We start from the raw sequence: 19055 nt of genomic DNA on the forward strand, positions 1-19055 counted from the left end.
AAATTGTTCAGAGAACCAGAGGACATCAGCATAACGTTTTCTGCAGGTTTTCTCATGTTCTATTTAAAGTAATGTTCTCAGAACATTAAAAAAACTGCCATGAAAACATAACATTCTTTCAACATCCTTTGAATGTTATTTAAAAACATATTCCTTTCTGAGCATCAACAAAATTCTCTATCCTCTATCTTAAGTGTGTTCGGGTGTGTTGGCTGCAACCACTTAATGGCCACACCTGATCTTAATGAGTGCTTATTTCCTTTGAAATGGTCTGTTTGAATAGACTAAAATGAACAGCTTTCTATGAGTTTAAAAAAAACATGGCATGCTTGCTCCATGGGTTTGCATGATTAATGCCTAAGCAAATGAATTGTGCTTGGAGTTCAAAACAGTTAATCTAAACTAGCAGTGTTATTGAAACAGTCTCAGGACATTTTATTACCCTCAAATAACCTGTTCTCGGGTAATAAGACACCCCAGGAAAACTTCCAGGGAACCATAGAATAACCTCCCTGCAACCTAGAAATGTAAGTCCCCAGAACAGGCAATATTTTTACTTCCATTCTCAGAATGTCCAAAATATTTTCCTTTTTAACCGTCAGGAAACGTATGGCTTCATCTCCAGAACCAATGGGAAACAAAAAAACGCATGTCCCCACAACTTCCAAGGATCCAAATGTGCTAGCTGGGGTGTTTGTTTGATTAAAATACTTTACCTGGCTCCTGTCTCGTTTTCTCAGGCCATTCCCATTGTGGCATAAGTTTCTGTTTGTAGAAAAATGTAAACTCAAGTTTCGTTTTCGTTCCTTGCTGTTATTGCATATGGTCGCGTTAATCCCTTTTCCCCTTCAGAACGCACTGACTCACAGGGCACAGAAAGACTGCTCTGACCATCAAGATTAGCTGATTATTGATACGTTTAGAAGGCGACAATAATAACACATTGACAATGTTTTCGTGGGGAGAGAACAGCCGTGATGGCTTCGGTTTAGTAAAGTCGAATGGTTTGGTAAAGGCGAACACGGATAGTTGCCTAAATGTCATACTCACGAAATCTCCAATTGCGCATCTGTCCGCGGGTAATAAAGTGGTCGCGTTTATCAGGAGTAATGGGAAAGTGTCATTCGCTTGCAGGATACACGAGTATAAAGATGGGAAAAGGGTCACATGGAAACTGAGTAAGTACCTTTCCTATATGTTTTCCCGCAACACCATACATAGAAAAAAGGGTTCCAAAGGGGTTCATCAGCTGGCCCCATAGGAATACCCTTTTGGGTTCCAGGTACAATATTTTTGGGTTCCATGTAGAACCCAAATGCGTTCTACCTGGAAACAAAAGAGTTTTCAGTGTTCCCATCCCCACTCAGACCACTCCCAAACAGTCCTGGACAAATTCTTGTTTGAGAAATTGCTCTTTGCTAGGAAGTTTATTATTATTTTTTTATTGAAAACATTGAGTAAGGTACTTAATTGTCACCGAGAAATGATTTGATGTTGAGATAAAAATGGCTGCATTGGACCTTTTAAAAATATTTGATTTCTATTTGATTTGTATAGAGGGTGTGGAGTGCAGGGAGAAGATTCTGGCTCTGAGTTGCGGAGATGCCCATGTTGTTTTACTGTCTGAGGAGGGCAGAGTTTTTTGTCTTACCTCTGCCTCCAATGATCCCAGGTAGGACAGAATGACACATCACTATTTCGGCCTACTCACACAATGTTTTGATGCATCTGTCAATTTTATCAACTGAACATATTGAAATAGTCACTTTTGGTCTGTCTGTTTCTCTTGTGTTTTCTCAGACCAGTGGGTAACTTGAATCAGGTAATTCAAGTTGCATGTGGAGACCACCATTCCATTGCACTAACCCAAGGTAAACAATCACATTCTAAATCACTCAGTTTGAGACGGGATATGATAGGAGGCTGTCTGTGCTCTTTGAATGTCCTTTATACCAAATAGTCTCTGTTCCAGGTACATAGATACTGGAAGAGATGGAGACCCACACACTGTCAAAACAATAAAAAAAATAAATGGAGGTTTTAATGATAAAATCGAGATGTTTTATTGGGACATGCCTTCAAGTTCATAGTGCAGAAATAAAGGGTGATAATAAACTAAATCAGTTTGAGAAGGTTCACAATAGACATTAGAAATAAAACTACATTTATTACATACTCTAACAATGCAGCACGTGTCCTATGAGATTTTCCAATGTACAGATATTATTTGACCTTCCATTAGATGGTAAAGTGTTCACGTGGGGCCAGAACTCCAGGGGACAGCTGGGTTTGGGGAAGGGAGAGCCCAGCACCTCGTCTCCCCAGCCTGTCAAGTCTCTGTCAGGGATCCCCCTGGCTCAGATCACCGCTGGGGGAGACCACAGCTTCGCCCTGTCCCTCTCTGGAGCTGTGTTCGGCTGGGGCAAGAACAGCGCCGGGCAGCTGGGACTGGGGGACACAATAGGTACTGTATACACAAATATTATAAAATAATATCTCTTTCATTAATAGTTGGTATGTTTTAAAGAAAAGGAGTACATTTGATATGTTTGAAGCAGACAGTATGAAATCATTATCATTATTTAGTCCAAAAAAAAAGATGAGCAAGGAAGAAAAAAAAATAGGTGAAATCTATTTTCTATTTTCTACAGACAGACCTGCTCCAGCTCCTGTTGATTGCCTGAATCTAAAGAAGACCGTTGCTGTTTCCTGTGGAGGGGAGCATACTGCTGTTCTGACAAAGGTTCTGACGTTTTTTACACAACAATATTTCCAACTGATAGTATGTTTATTCTCCCAGTACCATTAAGATCTAAAGAATGTTTGGACCAATGATGTCTTGCTGGTTAGCATCACATACAGGAGAAACATTCATATCAACAACAGGAGCCGAACACATCCTCATGATAACTGTGTGAATGGCTTTTGTTCTAGGGAGGTTTCGTGTTCACATTTGGCTCGGGTCGATATGGACAGCTTGGACACAACACTCTCAGAAATGAACTACGACCTCGACTGGTGGCCGAACTCTGGGGGCAAAGGTGACCCAGATAGCCTGTGGAAGGTATGTAGTTACTAGATTGATTGATATAAGTCATGTGAATCTCTGTACAATCATACATAGTCACACAAAGATCAATGGATGTAGCTTGGAGTGTCACTGGGAATATTATTAGATATATCCATTCTTAGGGATCACAGTTGATTTGTGATTTTTCCTTGACCTACAATCCTGTTTGTCAAATTAGAAACCACACATTGGCGTTTGTGGGCTCCTTCAAAAAGATCTACTCATTTGGGCGTGGAGAGCAAGGGCAGCTGGGAAATGGAGTCAAGATGGATCAGTCTGTGCCTCTGCCAGTACAGCTACCACAGGGTAGTTAAATCATTTATTTTCCTCTGCATAATGTGACCTAATTAAAATGCAATACAGTACTTAGGCAGAAATGTTGGTCTCTATGAAATGATAAAATAACAGGTTTATAACACCCTAACTGTTTTGGGTAACTTTCAGACCACATTGATGACCAGCAAATTGAACAAACCTTTGCTGGAGGAAACCATTCTTTTGCCGTGTGCAGTTCCGCTAAGGTATTGCATTTACAGATAGTTTGTTCTGAGTGAGTCCTTAGTATTCAAGATTGTTTTTATACACTACGTCAAATTGTTATTACAGGAATCAGGAAAAGGGATGAATGACTCCCGTGTTGAAAAAATTATTCAAACATTAGACAATGACGTCATTGACAGATGGATCTTGCAATGCGACTCAAAATCATGGGAGAAAATACAGAAGTAAGTACCCCACATGACAAAAAGTATGTGGGCACCTGCTGGTCGAACATCTCATTCCAAAATCATGGGCATTAATATGGAGTTTGTACCCCCTTTACTGCTATAACAGCCTCCATTTTTCTGGGAAGGATTTCCACTAGATGTTGGAACATTGCTTTGGGACTTGCTTCCTTCAGCCACAAGAGCATTAGTGAGTTCGGTTACTGATGTTGGGCGATTAGGCCTGGCTCCCAGTCGGCGTTCCAATTCATCCCAAAGTTGTTCGATGGGGTTGAGGTTAGGGCTCTGTGCAGGCCAGACAAGTTCTTACACACTGATCTCGACACCATTTCTGTATGGACCTCGCTTTGTGCATGGGGGCATTGCCATGCTGAAACACGAAAGGGCTTTCCACAAAGTTGGAAGCACAAAGTCGTCTAGAATTGTATGCTGTAGCATTAAGATTTCCCTTTACTGGAACTAAGGGGCCTAGTCCAAACCACAGTTGGCACTATGCATTCGGGCAGGTAGTGTTCTCCTGGCATCCGCCAAAACCAGACTAGTCCGTCGGACTGCCAGATGGTGAAGTGTGATTCATCACTCCAGAAAGCGTGTTTCCACTGCTCCAGAGTCCATTGGTGGCGAGCTTTACACCACTCCAGCTGATGCTTGGCATTGCACATGCTATGCGGCTGCTCGGCCATGGAAACCCATTTCATGAAGCTCCCGACGAACAGTTCTTGTGCTGAGGTTGCTTCCAGAGGCAGTTTGGAACTCGGTAGTGAGTGTTGCAACCGAGAGCATATATTTTTTTTTACGCACTTCAGCAGTCCCATTCTGTGAGCTTGTGTGGCCTACCACTTCGTGGCTGAGCCGTTGTTGCTCCTAGACGTTTCCACTTCACAATAACAGCGTTTACAGTTGACCGTGGAAGCTGTAGCAGGGCAGAAATTTGACGAACTGACTTGTTGGAAAGGTGGCATCCTCTGACAGTGAAACGTTGAAAGTCACTGAGCTCTTCAGTCAGGTGATTCTACTGCCAGTGTTTGTCTATGGAGATTACATGGCTGTGTGTTCGATTTTATACATCTGTCAGTAACCAGTGTGGCTGAAATAGCCAAATCCACTCATTTGAAGGGGTGTCCACATACTTTTGTATATATAGTGTATGATACAAATTAACCTCGTCCCCAGGATCAATACAAATAAACAACTCAGGATGGTTGATAATTCGACAAGGCAACACAAACATACATGAGTCAGTGACACAAAACAACTACTGAAAAGATGAAGAACTCAGGAACTTACATACACTGAACTATAAGATTCTTCACTTTTATTTTCAGGGAAATCACAAAAACGTTCTCTTCTGCATCATGTTTAAATGGGAGCTTCCTGGACAAAAGGTAAAAACTCACTGCCTATCCATGAATGTTTTATCACATTATTGAATACTTTTATTGTTTTTTTGTTGCATATTTAATAGTATTTCTTGGTCTTGTTACTCTAGTCATGATAAACACTACCAAACCTCAATGAAGCACTCTGGCCTGGACTTGTCACTCGCCCGAATGGCTTTTCAAAGGCTTGCAGAAAAGGACAAAGTTCTGGCTGAGGTATCATGTCATTTATTATCTTTATGATCAGATACTTATTTTCAATACTTCTGTTTGTTGTCCTTGATATTCAATTTGACCACTTAAGTCATTTAGTTGTGACCCACAAGCACTCCTGTCATGGTTCTAGGTTGAAGATGTTGTCCATCGCATTCTCCTTCCCTCCCTGAGTAAGGATCCCATTGGGGTGGAGGGTCTGAGGGTGTACCTCATCATCCCTGAGCTCCTGAGGGTTCTCCTAAAACAACAACGTGGCATAGACATTACTGAGGCCTTCGCTGCTGCCATCCTCAGACTGAACGCAGACAAGCTCCAGGTCCTTGGTAAAGTCACCATCCATCAATACATCAAGTCTTGTCTTTTATTTTCCTCTCTTCTATTCTCTTCTATTTTCTTCTATTCTAGTCTCTTTTTTTTAGATACATGAGGTCATCTGTGTGCTCTTGTATCAACTAAACTCCAGGCTAATTCCAACAGAGGGCCTATGGTCGACACTGTCAGATTCCTTCTTCCGAACCGTGGTGAAAGCATTCCACTCCGTGTCTGCAGAGTACCTTCAGCAGATGGCAGTCAAACGATGTGATCATAGAAAATCATTAAAGAAGACTTTTGGGGTTCTGAAAAGGCTTTATGATGTGGGTATTACTTGATCATTTCAAATATTGCTCATGGCCACAAATCATTTTAAATGTTCACTGCACTGCATATCAATATTCTCTCTTGCATGTAGGCGAACAGCAAGAGATACAGAAGAATTACAGTTGACACTTTCCATATCAACAAAATTAGTTCTCTCTTTCAGTCTAAGCTGGTTTGTACAATACAGTGCATTTCATACACATTTCTGCAACAATCATTTAATGAAAAACCATGCAATGTTATATTTCAGGTCCTGCAATGCAATGCATAATGTCTACTATCACCTCTATCCAAACTCAGGTACAAGACTTAAATTCAGAACTGAGAGAGCTGGGCTGGGATATCTCAGGAGAGGATGACACATATTGGATTGAAAGTGAGATGATATTGAGCAAAATAGAATGTTATAAGGTATGTTATTTTCTATCACTAGAAACATTTGTATTTTAACGTAACAAATGCCTACGTAAACAATATATATATTGAAAACTGTTTTGGGGAATCGACTACAGCCAAGGTAGTTGGGAAATTACACTAGGTTGTATTTTGAGTGTAAAATCCCTTTACATTTTGCACTTTAGGATAACATATTATGCCTCCTGAAGGACTACCCCTGTATCCTGGACACTGAAGCCAAATGTACAGTGTGGATGTATGAATTTGATCAGATCAAAGTAAGTACCTGCATTTTTTTAAACTACACTGTAAAAAAATTACTTTTGATCAACCTAAAAAAATTGCATCAACTGGTTAGAAGTAAATGAGTCATGTTTTCTCAATTGAAAAAAAACAACATTAGTTGAAACCAAATACATGACTTAATTTAACTGTTATATTTGATTATTAAGAAACCTATATTTCAAGTTGCAACCTATTTCAACACTCAACTTACTTTTCCTCTTTGGTTAAACCTAATAAATCACAAATACTCACTAACATAAAAAAAAAGTTTGGACACCTATTCATTCCAAGTGTTTTTCTTTATTTTTCTACATTATAGAATATAAGTGAAGACATCAAAACTACGAAATAACACATATGGAATCATATGTCAAAAAAAGTGTTAAACAAATCAAAATATATTTTAGATTCTTTAAAGTAGCCATCCTTTGCCTTGAAGACAGCTTTGCACACTCTCGGCAGAACCCAGAAGACGAGGCAGACAGAGCAGTACTAGAGACGGTGATTTAATAAAGAAAAAAGATCTTCAGGCAAAAATATAAATCCACAACGTCAAAAGTAATTCCAAGAGAAGAAATGTATATCCTCCAAGACACAAGGAAAATTCACAAAGTTGTAAGAACAGCAGGGAAAAAACAAACCTCAAAAGAATAATCAAAAATAAACAAGAACAAAACCAGAGTACCTCAAGAAAATCCAACTAGAGACACAAAAGTTCACAGCATGGCTGGGTGCTAACATACAAACACAGAGCAAAGAACTGAGGAACACCAAGGGTTTAAATAGATTCAAGGGAAATGAGGCACAGGTGCAACTAATAACTAGAACAAGGGAAAAACAAAAGGGTCAAAAAAGCACAATGGGGGCATCTAGTGACCAAAACCTGAACAATCCTGGCCAAATCCTGACAATCTGATGCAGCAACTCCATCACTCTCCTTCTTGGTAAAATAGCCCTTCACAGCCTGGAGGTGTGTTTGGTCATTGTCCTGTTGAAAAACAAATGCTAGTCCCACTAAGCTCAAACCAGATGGGATGGCGTATCGCTGCAGAATGCTGTGGTAGCAATGCTGGTTAAGTGTGCCTTGAATTAGAAATAAATCACTGACAGTGTCACCAGCAAAGCACTATCACACCTCCTCCTCCATGCTTCACGGTGGGAACCACACATGCGGAGATCATCCTTTCACCTAGTCTGCATCTCACAAAGACACTGTGGTTGGGACAAAAAAATCTCAAATTTGGACTCATCAGACCAAAAGACAGATTTCCACCGGTCTAATGTCCCAAGCAAGTCTCTTCTTTTTAGTAGTGGTTTCTTTGCAACAATTCGACCATGAGTCTACTCTGAACAGTTGATGTTGAGATGTGTCTGTTATTTGAACTCTGTGAAGCATTTATTTGGGCTGCAATATGAGGTGCAGTTAACTCTAATGAACTGATCCTCTGCAGCAGAGGTAACTCTGGATCTTCCTTTTCTGTGGCGGTCCTCATGAGACCCAGGTTCATCATAGCGCTTGATGGTTTTTGCGACTGCATTTGAAGAAACTTTGAAAGTTCTTGAAATCGTCCGCATTGACTGACCTTTGTCTCAAAGTAATGATGGATTGTAGTTTCTTTTTGCTTATTTGAGCTGTTCTTGTCATAATGTACTTGGTCTTTTACCAAATAGGGCTATCTTCTGTATACCACCCCTACCTTGTCACAAATGATTGACTCAAGATATTCCACAAATTAACTTTTAACAAGGCACACCTATTAATTGAAATGCATTCCAGGTGACTACCTCATGAAGCTGGTTGAGAGAATGCCAAGAGTGTGCAAAGCTGCCATCAAGGCAAAGGGTGGCTACTTTGAAGAATCTCAAATATCAAATATATTTTGATTTGTTTAATACTTTTTTGGTTACTACATGATTCCATATGTGTTATTTCATAGTTTTGATGTCTTCACTATTATTCTACAATGTAGAAAATAGTCCAAATAAAGAAAAAACCTTGAATGAGTAGGTGTGTCCAAACTTTTGACTGAGTGTATATATAACCCATTTTATCATGTTGGAATTACCTATCCAAATTTCTTCACTTGGGTTACAAGCAATTAAATCCCTGTCCTGTTAATCAAGATATTAAGATGGTTCCATAACATGGAAAAATGACTCCAAACACTTTCACATTAACTGGTAACAATATTGTAACCAAATGGTGACCATCTCATTAATAGAAATCTTTCTAAACTCTTTACTAAAACAGTACTTACATGGATCTCATTTAAGATTCAGTGCTGGCAGTGAACATACAGTATGACCATTAACCTCTACGGGACAACCCCCCATACATTTTTATATTCAAATGTAGGAACTGGGTTGTACAGTTTTTACCCCTGCTGTGTCTTGCATTTCAAAGATGATGGAACAACAACAACAACAAAGGAAAACCCATGTTTTTTTCTTTGTATTATCTTTCACCAGATCTAATGTGTTATATTCTCCTACATTCATTTCACCAACTTCAAAGTGTTTCCTTTCAAATGGTATTAAGAATATGCATATCCGTGCTTCAGGTCCTGAGCTACAGGCAGTTAGATTTGGGTTTGTCATTTTAGGCAACATTTTTAAAAAGGGTCCAATCCTTAAGAGGTTGAACAAATGACATGGAATGACAATCTGAAAGTCACGACCCCAATAGTCCACCCCTCCAACTCATCTGATAGGCTGCCACCGATACATTGCGCCCACTGCTATGAGGTGTTGAAAGCAATTTAGACGCTTTCATTCAATTCAAAAATCACATTGATCTGTCAAATTCGTTATTTGATTTCAGACAAATTGAATAGAGCACTTAAGACAAAGAACAGTGCCATGCCACCTTTTTTTTTACAGTGTATGTTAGACATTATCCAGATTGAAGTTGCTGGGCACAAGGCAAATTTAATTTTCAAAAATGTTAATATTTTGCTGTTCTGCCAAAGAGTTTTCACTAATATTCACATACCTTTTAATAATCTTATCCAAGGATTGTCATGAGGACATCGAATACGGTTGGTTTTGTGACGACACCCTAAAGGTGGCTCGGGAAACACTTCTGGATGATACCTTTCAGCAACTGCGAAAAATGATTTGCCACATGGTGGCTTTAAAGGTAAGTGTTCTGCTTTTCTGTATTTTGGAGAATGTGGTAGCTTTCTGTGTGACTATTTAGATTTATCATCTCAAGTGCTCTAAACTGTTTTTGTCTCCAGGTGACGTTTCAAGCAGAGAATGGTGTGGATGAAGGTGGTGTTTCACTGGAATTCTTCAGCCTCCTGGGGAGGGAACTTCTCACAATGCAACCAAAGACACTGGAGGTTTACGAGTCTGGACTAGCATGGCTCACAACAGATGTACGTTCCATATTCAGTTCCATATTGTTCCCAGATTTAACTCACTATTTCCCCACAATTTAATTTACTAACTTAGAAATATCCATTCTTAGAAATGCCAATTATGGTAGTGTTATTATACTATAAAATATTTGTAATATTTAATGGCTTGTGGCATTGTATTTATTTATTTTTATCCATAGGACGGCGGTATCACTGATGAATTCTACTTACTTGGGCTGCTCTGTGGGAAGGCACTGTATAATCAGTGTGTTCTGAACCTCTGCTTCCCTCTGGCTCTCTTCAAGAAGCTTCTGGGTCTGACTCCAACATTGGATGACCTTAAAGAGCTGTCTCCAACTGAAGCAAGGTACAATTATTCTGCTGAAAAAGAAGAGGGGCCCATAATATATGTTCATCTCTTCAACTGCTGCTACAGAACAGTGTAAAAGTAGAAAGTCTCAAAACACCATGATTGTGTCATGAAACCAGGAAAAGTAGTGCACCTAAGATGAGATCTGGTGTTTCGAGGGGGTTTGAATGTAAACCCAAGGGAAGTGTTTTGATGCACAGAATGTGTTTTAAAACAGAAATGAAGTACTCTGAAACACCCAAAGTGGTTTTTCAACCTGAATATTTGTGTTTTTAAGGGAATGTTGTGAAAACACTTTTTAGGGTTTCAATGCATGTAAAAGGAAGCATCAAAACACAAAAACTATGTTTCTCATACAATCACTGGTTCACTGGTTCATCAATATTGATTGATGATAAGGGCCCATGGAGAATAATTTTTTGTGGAATTCTTTTTTTCAATGCTTTATTTAGACAGGTTAGAAACAGTAAGGGCAGTAAGGTACATTTCGTTGGAATTTTACCCACTCAACTACGCAGCCACACTGTAAGAAATTATTCTGAGGTGAATTGAAATTGACAACAAAAAGACCAACATATACTTTATAAAAATGAATGCAAGTCGTGCAGAGCCCATGTCTAGCGATAACGTACCTGGCCCAGACATGTCACCCCTCTCCCCATCAAAGACCGGGGTTAAATTCCCCGCTCCAACCCTTCAATCTGTTTCTCCCACCTATCTGTATCTCCCCTGTCATTTCATAACTGTCTCAATAAAGTGTAAAAATACCCCCCCAAAAACTTTTCTTTTTTTTTTTTAAATGAATGCAAGTCGTTTCAATGATTTGTTAATGTCATTTTACCAAAATAATGTATGAATAAATCCAACTTAATATGTTTCTTAAAATGTAGGTATCTTTCATGAGGATAACCAAAACATTTCACGATGTTTCAATACTCCTGCAAAATTAAGGTTTTGTCTTCTTCAAGTTGGTGGCAGCTCAGTTGCCACTAGTTTGGGTGTAACAAAGCACATAATTTTAACAGTGTAGTTGTTTTGCAGATATACTATTATCTCCTCATATCACATTTCTACTGTTTGTTTGTTTCAAATTAGTGGCTTGCAGTATGTGTTGGATGAAGATGAGGAGGTTGTTGAAGCGCTGGATTTGGTTTTCATGGTAAGAGAGAATTGATACCTTTAGCCGTTTTTGGTAGCCTACACAGGTAACCCCAGCTGATGCAGTACTAATCTTTGGTGTGTTTTGAAGGACAAAGGGCAAGAACTGATACCAAATGGAGAGGAGCTCCCAGTTACCATGGTCAACAGGTATATTTGATGATTTATCAATTTATGAATCTCTTGAATTAACAAAAGGATTCCACAGGATGTGTTCTATACTCATAAACAAACATTGGTTTGCCATATATCATTCACAGGAAGAAATATGTTGACTTTTATGTTGACATGAAGCTCAACAAGTCGGTGCAGATTCAGTTTGCAGACTTTGAGAGAGGCTTCCACAAAGGCTGCCCTACACAGGCATGGAGGATGTTTCTACCTGAGGAGCTGATGACACTTCTACAAGGAGATGACAACTACGAGTGGGACAAGTTGAGAGAGGTCAAATTCTACCTGTTTAGATATGTAATAATAACTATAATTTGAAATACATGTATGGTAGCCTATATAGCAGCTCTGTAGTCAGAGTACCAGACTTTTTAGCTAACATTCCACTCCAAATGACATGAGTGGCAAGGAGTAGAATGTAATAGCTGAACAGAGATGGTAACCAGACTAGCAGCTCTATGGTCCCGTGGTTAAATCTGGTCCCATCCTGTTTGGGCTATACAGTCTATGGCTATAATAGTGGTGTGGTGGTGGTGTGGTCTATTGTACATGCAGTTGTTTCGTTATGTTTTTCTCTGCAATAACAGAATGCCAACTATCAAGGATATAGGCCCACAGATGACATCATCCAGAACTTCTGGAGGGTTTTCACAGAGTTCTCAGAGGAGGAAAAGAAGAAGTTCTTAAGTGAGTTAATTAACACACTTATGATTAACTAACTTCAATGGGGCAATCTGCAGTTGCTACATCCATTTTTGGACTTACAAATGAATGTACCCATTGATCCTCACAATTCCTGACATTTAATCCTTGTAAAAATTCCCTGTCTTAGGTCAGTTAGGATCACCACTTTTATTTTAAGAATGTGAAATGTCAGAATAATAGTTGTGATTTTATTTCAGCTTTTATTTCTTTCATCACATTCCCAGTTTGTCAGAAGTTTACATACACTCAGTTAGTATTTGGTTGCATTGCCTTTAAATTGTTTAACTTGGGTCAAATGTTTTGGGTAGCCTTCCACAAGCTTCCCACAATAAGTTGGGTGAATTTTGGCCCATTCCTCCTGACAGAGCTGGTGTAACTGAGTCAGGTTTGTAGGCCTCCTTGCTCGCTCAAGCTTTTTCAGTTCTGCCCACACATTTTCTATAGGATTGAGGTCAGGGCTTTGTGATTGCCACTCCAATACCTTGACTTTGTTGTCCTTAAGACATTTTGCCACAACTTTGGAAGTATGCTTGCGGTCATTATCCATTTGGAAGACCCATTTGCGACCAAGCTTTAACTTCCTGACTGATGTCTTGAGATGTTGCTTCAATATATCCCCATAATGTTCCTTCCTCATGATGCCATCTATTTTGTGAAGTGCACCAGTCCCTCCTGCAGCAAAGCACCCCCACAACATGATGCTGCCACCCCCGTACTTCACGGTTGGGATGGTGTTCTTCGGCTTGCAAGTCTCCCCCTTTTTCCTCCAAACATAACGATGGTCATTATGTCCAAACAGTTCTATTTTTGTTTCATCACACCAGAGGACATTTCTCCAAAAAGTAAGATCTTTGTCCCCATGTGCAGTTGCAAACCATAGTCTGGCTTTTTTATGGCTGTTTTGGAACAGTGGCTTCTTCCTTGCTGAGCGGCCTTTCAGGTTATGTCGATATAGGACTTGTTTTACTGTGGATATAGATACTTTTGTACCTGTTTCCTCCAGCATCTTCACAAGATCCTTTGCTGATGTTCTGGGATTGATTTGCACTTTTTGCACCAAAGTATGTTCATCTCTAGGGGACAGAGCGCGTCTTCTTCCTGAGCGGTTTGACGGCTGCGTGGTCCCATGGTGTTTATACTTGCGTACTATTGTTGGTACAGATGAATGTGGTACCTTCAGGCATTTGGAAATTGTTCCCAATGAGGAACCAGCCTTGTGGAGGTCTACAATTTATTTTCTGAGGTCTTGGCTGATTTCTTTTGCTTTTCCTATGATGTCAAGAAAAGAGGCACTGAGTTTGAAGGTAGGCCTTGAAATACCTTCACAGGTACACCTCCAATTGACTCAAATGATGTCAATTAGCCCATCAGAAGCTTCTAAAGCCATGACATAATTTTCTGGAATTTTTAAAGTATTTAAAGGCACAGTCAACTTACTGTATGCAAACTTCTGACTCACTGGAATTGTGATACAGTGAAATAATCTGTCTGTAAACAATTGTTGGAAAAATTACTTATGTCATGCACAAACTAGATGTCCTAACTGACTTGCCACAACTATAGTTTAACAAGAAATTTGTGAAGTGGTTGAGAAACGCGTTTTAATGACTCCAACCTAAGTGTATGTTAACTTCCGACTTCAACTGTACCTTATTAGTTCCTCATTGGCGTACCCCATCAGAACCCAAAATATAAGCTTGTTTTTCTCCAATGTTTGTAAACAAAGTTAAGGTAAACACTTTTATAGCCTCAAAACATGGTTAAAACTATTTTGGATGGTCAGTCCTTTCATCCATAGCTCTGTCTATGAATTTGAGGGTGGTTAAATTTCTCCCTTCCTTCAGCTTTATACCGACACATTGGCGGAGAGGATGCTTTGTTATTGTTTCAACTGCTGATTGCCCCTTTAAGTAAATCATTGTAGCACTCCACAAATGCTTGGTCAGTTTATCATTCTTCTCCTCTCATTTCTAACTTCTAGCTTTTCTGACTGGAACGGACAGACTGCCCAGAGGACGAAGTCTCTCCAAACTGCAGATGCAAATCACGTCTTTGGGCAGCACTGACGCTGATGAATATTATCCGAAAGCACAAACCTGCTCTGTGACGTTATGCCTCCCTAACTACAGCAGTATCGACACACTACAGGAGAAGCTTCTCCATGCTATCACCCACTGTGATGTGTTTGGAGATGTTTGAAATTGGAAGCATGTTACTAGTAGCCTAGCAGTTTGTTTTTATCTACGTCTGTCAATATTATGATTTTATTTAGTCAATGAAGCACATTCAGAGCTAACAACTGAAAATATTCCGACATTAAGAGCAGTCTTTATAAATATAAACTTTCATAAATGCTTAATGTTTTTTCCAGTGAAACCACTGTTAATAGAAACATTTACGCCTCCTCGGGACCCCTCGTAGCCTAATGTGCTGTTGATTGGTCAAATAATTATGAACTACATCAATGAAAGCCAATCATACTTTAATGATCAAACAGTGGAGTAAATTGAGAGCTCTTTATCTCTTTACAGATTGGCTGTGGGTATGAATTCTTAAGAACCCTCTTTCGGAAATGTTTGAATTTTAGCTAACCTTAACCCTTTTTCTATCCTTAACCTAATTCTCCTAATCTGCTACATTAATTATCCTAATTTGCTGTGTAAATTCTCCTAATCCCTTACGAAAAGTGAAATTCTAGTAAATTCTGACAAAAACTGTAGGATATTCCATCTTGACAAAAAAAAACTTTTCCTGGTAGCTAAAGGTCCGAAGATTCTGAGCATGTGCGTAATTATCTACCTTACACACAGCCTCTGCTACAGTTTGGCTGCCCAGAGAACAGGATACTCCGGTGAATAGTGCGTGTTTAATAAAGTTAGATCAAAACTGAATCAATGTCTGCAAGATCACGTGATAGTATTCTACGTAACAGAATGAAATACAATAGCATCAGGGCTGTAGCTACATTAGAGGACAAATGAAAATAAGATCAGCTTTAATATTGCTGATAGATTGAGGCTTCAGTCAATGTAGTTGTCTGCATCATTTCCAAACCCCATATATTTTTGGGGTAAATACAGTGATATATATATGTGTGTATATATATATATATGTGTGTGTATATATATATATATATATATATATATATATATATATACAAATATATATACAAATCTGTTGCAATGTGGTTCTACCCAGAGGGAAGGTATTATCTTGCTCCCCACATCACCGCGAATCTCAGTGTTGGAAAACCACTGTTTTAAAACTTTTGATGATGTTATCAAGTAGAACTTTTTAATGTTACATATATATATTTTTTTACAAAACATAGAAATGCACCGTTTCCACATATGTACACACTGGTATTGTGCTGCAGATAATGAAAGTAAGGTTGAAAAGTGGTGGAATTGCCCTTTAAAGTCTATCCTATCCTATCCTCACCTGTCCATCCCTGGTCTACAGCAGCATCTCCTCCCTCAGATGGAAATCACTAGCCTTGGGGGAAACCCTGGAAGTGCTGGCGTAACGTCCAGGCCTTGGACACCGTCATGGTACTGTGCTCCTCTAGTCTAAAGCAGTGGATCTGTAGAGACTGGCTGGAGGGAAGAGGAGGAGGAGACAGGGGTTTGAGTGTATGAGAGGGACAGAGAGAGATATAGAACATGTGTTGTGTCTCTAGGATGGAAATCACATTGTAAATATTTGCATTCCTCTGTGCATATCCTAATAAATCTTATCACAGCTGTACAGCTATGTTACACAGGGCAGGTCATGAAAACTATTGTTTTCCTATGTTTACTCAGGGTAGGTCATGAACCTATTGTTTACCCATGGTTACTCACGGCAGGTCATGAAAACTATTGATATGACATAAAAACAGAAAGCTACATTGGGTTGTGAGCAAAACAACACATTTTCATTTCTATTTGCCATATATTTTTCAATTGTGCTGTGTTGGGTCTCACAGGGTGGCAGGGTAGCCTAGTGGTTAGAGCGTTGGACTAGTAACCGAAAGGTTGCAAGTTCAAATCTCTGACCTGATAAGGTACAAATCTGTTGTTATGCCCCTGAACAAGGCAGTTAGTTAACCCACTGTTCCTAGGCCATAATTGAAAATAAGAATTTGTTCTTAACTGACTTGCCTAGTTAAATAAAGGTTAAAAAGACTTGTTAGAATTCATAACATGCATTTTTTAAACTTGGCAGTTTTCCTCTTGTTATATGTCAATTAATTAGTCCATCTCAGTTACACTTTAGGATTAAAGGATTAGCGTTTAGGATTAAATAACTTGTTTAATGGCACATTGACCGATTTTTCACCTAACCGGCTCAGGGATTCAAACCAGCAACCTTTCTGTTACCGGCTTAATGCTCTTAACAGCTAGACTTACAGATCTCTCTGTACATATGCAATTATAGTTTTTAATCCCAGTGCTGAGTTATTGTGAGTTAATGTGTAGTGGCTAATTGTATAGCTAATAGGCTATGTGTTTTGTAGATCGACTGAGATTTATTAAGCTACAGCAACCAATGTGATTGTTTTTGAATCGTATAGAAATGCAGTAAATGAGCTTCAACTTCAGACCTCACTAAAACTCAGACCCTGGCAATGGCCCTTAATACCATAGTAGGATTATAATGTTACTGTAAGACAAAAAAACACACAAATTGGGTCGTTAGCTTTGGGGAAGAGGGTTTCAGGTTTGCGGAATGGGGCTGGCAGTTAACCCTTACCACATCTACACCTGGCTATCAGCTGAGCCTTGTCTGGCAGCGAAACAGTTCATTCAGCCTAATTTACTGCCTTTTAAAAAAACATAGCTGATATGACTGACTTGCTTAAACAAATGTGGTTTCTACTGACAATTGAGATGTACAAACTATGGCATAAGGGAACGACGAGTGGATAAGAGGCAATCCGAGCTAGGATGGACGTAGTCAAAATAACTATTTGTTCAGTACTTTGAAATGTACAGTGACATAATTCAAAACATGGGCCATTCTTACAGTATTCTCCCTGCACACCAAGTCAGAACCATAGGATAAATAAAGGGGGCATATAAGCAGACAATGAAAGCTCTTACAATATTTTATGATTCCATTTTTCTTAAACAGGCTATAGGCTACATGTGCACCATCAAGTCAGAACAGTAGGCTAAGTTCTGAGGGGGGAAAGGGACCAAATTATTAGGTTGAGCTACATGGGCTACTAACATCTTACTACACAACATACACTTAGTATTACTTTCTTAGCTACAGTGTACATATCTCCCTGGCATATTACATAATTTATGCAGCAACATACAAGACATTTTTGGATTCACCTTGCTGTGCTGTGCTCACTTGAACAGGAAGGTGGCATGGCTGTCCTTCTTGTGGGCTCTAGAAAGAGGCCAGAGTTCCCAACTTGGAATTCCGAGATGGATGACCTTTCAAAATACATTTCCGTATTTTCTCAGTCGTAGCTTTTTTCAGAGTTCCCAGCTGTCTTGAACTCACTGAAGTCCGAGATTTCCCAGTTCCGGGTTTCCAGTTATTTTGAATGTGGCAGAAGTCATGCTGGATTGACAGCATGGCCAACGTCTTCAAGCTTTACCAATTGGATATCACGAAATTGGGAAGAAAAAGGGAGTAATATGAAATACAATTTAAAAAAAGGTTCACATGCAATGCCATGGACCAGAAGTTACGATCTTGTCTCATCACTGCAACTCCCCTAGGGACTCTGCAAGCCAAGCCGCACTGGTTCTTGACACACTGCTCGCTTAACCTGGAAGCCAGCCGCACCAATGTGTCGGAGGAAACACAGTCGTACTGATGACTGACTCAGCTTGCAGGCGCCCGACCTGCCACAAGAAGTTGCTAGAGCACGATGAGACAAGGAAATCCCGGTCAACCAAGCACTCTCTTAACCCAGACGACACTGGGCCAATTGTGTGCCGTCCCATGGGTCTCCCAGTCACGGCCGGCTGTGACAGCCTGGGACCGAACCTGAGGCTGCAGTCGCGCCTCAGCATTCATTGTTGAATTTGCGATTCCCAACTTGTTGTGTAATGTTTTTGTCCAATGTGCGATGAGCACTGGAACGTTTTATCTATAATTTCTCTTCATATTACAAGGATTGAAAAGGATTTTCCAGTTGATTGTCGACTTGATTCATGATGATGACTGCTTGTCTAGCTTGCTAGCTAAGATTTTGAAAGTGTGATGTGGACATCAGTCCAGTCATAGTTACGGTAGATATAACGTGATTTGAAGTATTTTTTTCTGTGGCCAATGACCTTGAGACTTCTTGGATGGGCACTTCTAATGTAAGTCTATGGCAGCACCTAAGGGGCTTGAATATTCGAGCTCTACGTAATGTAGTGACCCCATGAGTGACAGAACACTGAGCCAATCACAGCACAACTAGAGAACATTACCAACCCCTCAGCTCCATATTTTCCACAGGCTGCCCCACCACCACAGAAAGCACTGCACATTTTGGAGCTGCCTCACTTAAGGAAGCAAAAAAGAGACCATGTTTGCATGCGGCTTTACTCAATTTAAAAAAAAAAAAAGTTTTTTATTTTTACATCG

The 19055-nt window shown here is 39.6% G+C and overlaps 1 protein-coding gene across 1 annotated transcript in view; it reads left to right on the top strand.

The window, feature by feature from the left end:
- Window positions 1-774: 774 nt before the first annotated feature.
- Window positions 775-19055, top strand: part of LOC112261276 (E3 ISG15--protein ligase HERC5) — a 31396-nt gene continuing 13115 nt past the window's right edge. Inside the window, 22 exon segments of the mRNA XM_042315612.1 lie at window positions 775-1178; window positions 1558-1672; window positions 1801-1871; window positions 2243-2464; window positions 2652-2743; window positions 2935-3028; window positions 3031-3064; window positions 3249-3376; window positions 3515-3591; window positions 3677-3795; window positions 5121-5180; window positions 5285-5390; window positions 5521-5713; window positions 5868-6025; window positions 6121-6201; window positions 6330-6440; window positions 6611-6703; window positions 9724-9849; window positions 9950-10090; window positions 10273-10439; window positions 11861-12044; window positions 12359-12458. Of these exon segments, the coding sequence (XP_042171546.1) occupies window positions 950-1178; window positions 1558-1672; window positions 1801-1871; window positions 2243-2464; window positions 2652-2743; window positions 2935-3028; window positions 3031-3064; window positions 3249-3376; window positions 3515-3591; window positions 3677-3795; window positions 5121-5180; window positions 5285-5390; window positions 5521-5713; window positions 5868-6025; window positions 6121-6201; window positions 6330-6440; window positions 6611-6703; window positions 9724-9849; window positions 9950-10090; window positions 10273-10439; window positions 11861-12044; window positions 12359-12458 (2701 nt within the window). The 5' untranslated portion in view covers window positions 775-949.

This window comes from Oncorhynchus tshawytscha, unplaced genomic scaffold (assembly GCF_018296145.1).
Source record: "Oncorhynchus tshawytscha isolate Ot180627B unplaced genomic scaffold, Otsh_v2.0 Un_contig_4718_pilon_pilon, whole genome shotgun sequence".
In the NCBI taxonomy this organism is placed as follows: Eukaryota; Metazoa; Chordata; class Actinopteri; order Salmoniformes; family Salmonidae; genus Oncorhynchus; species Oncorhynchus tshawytscha.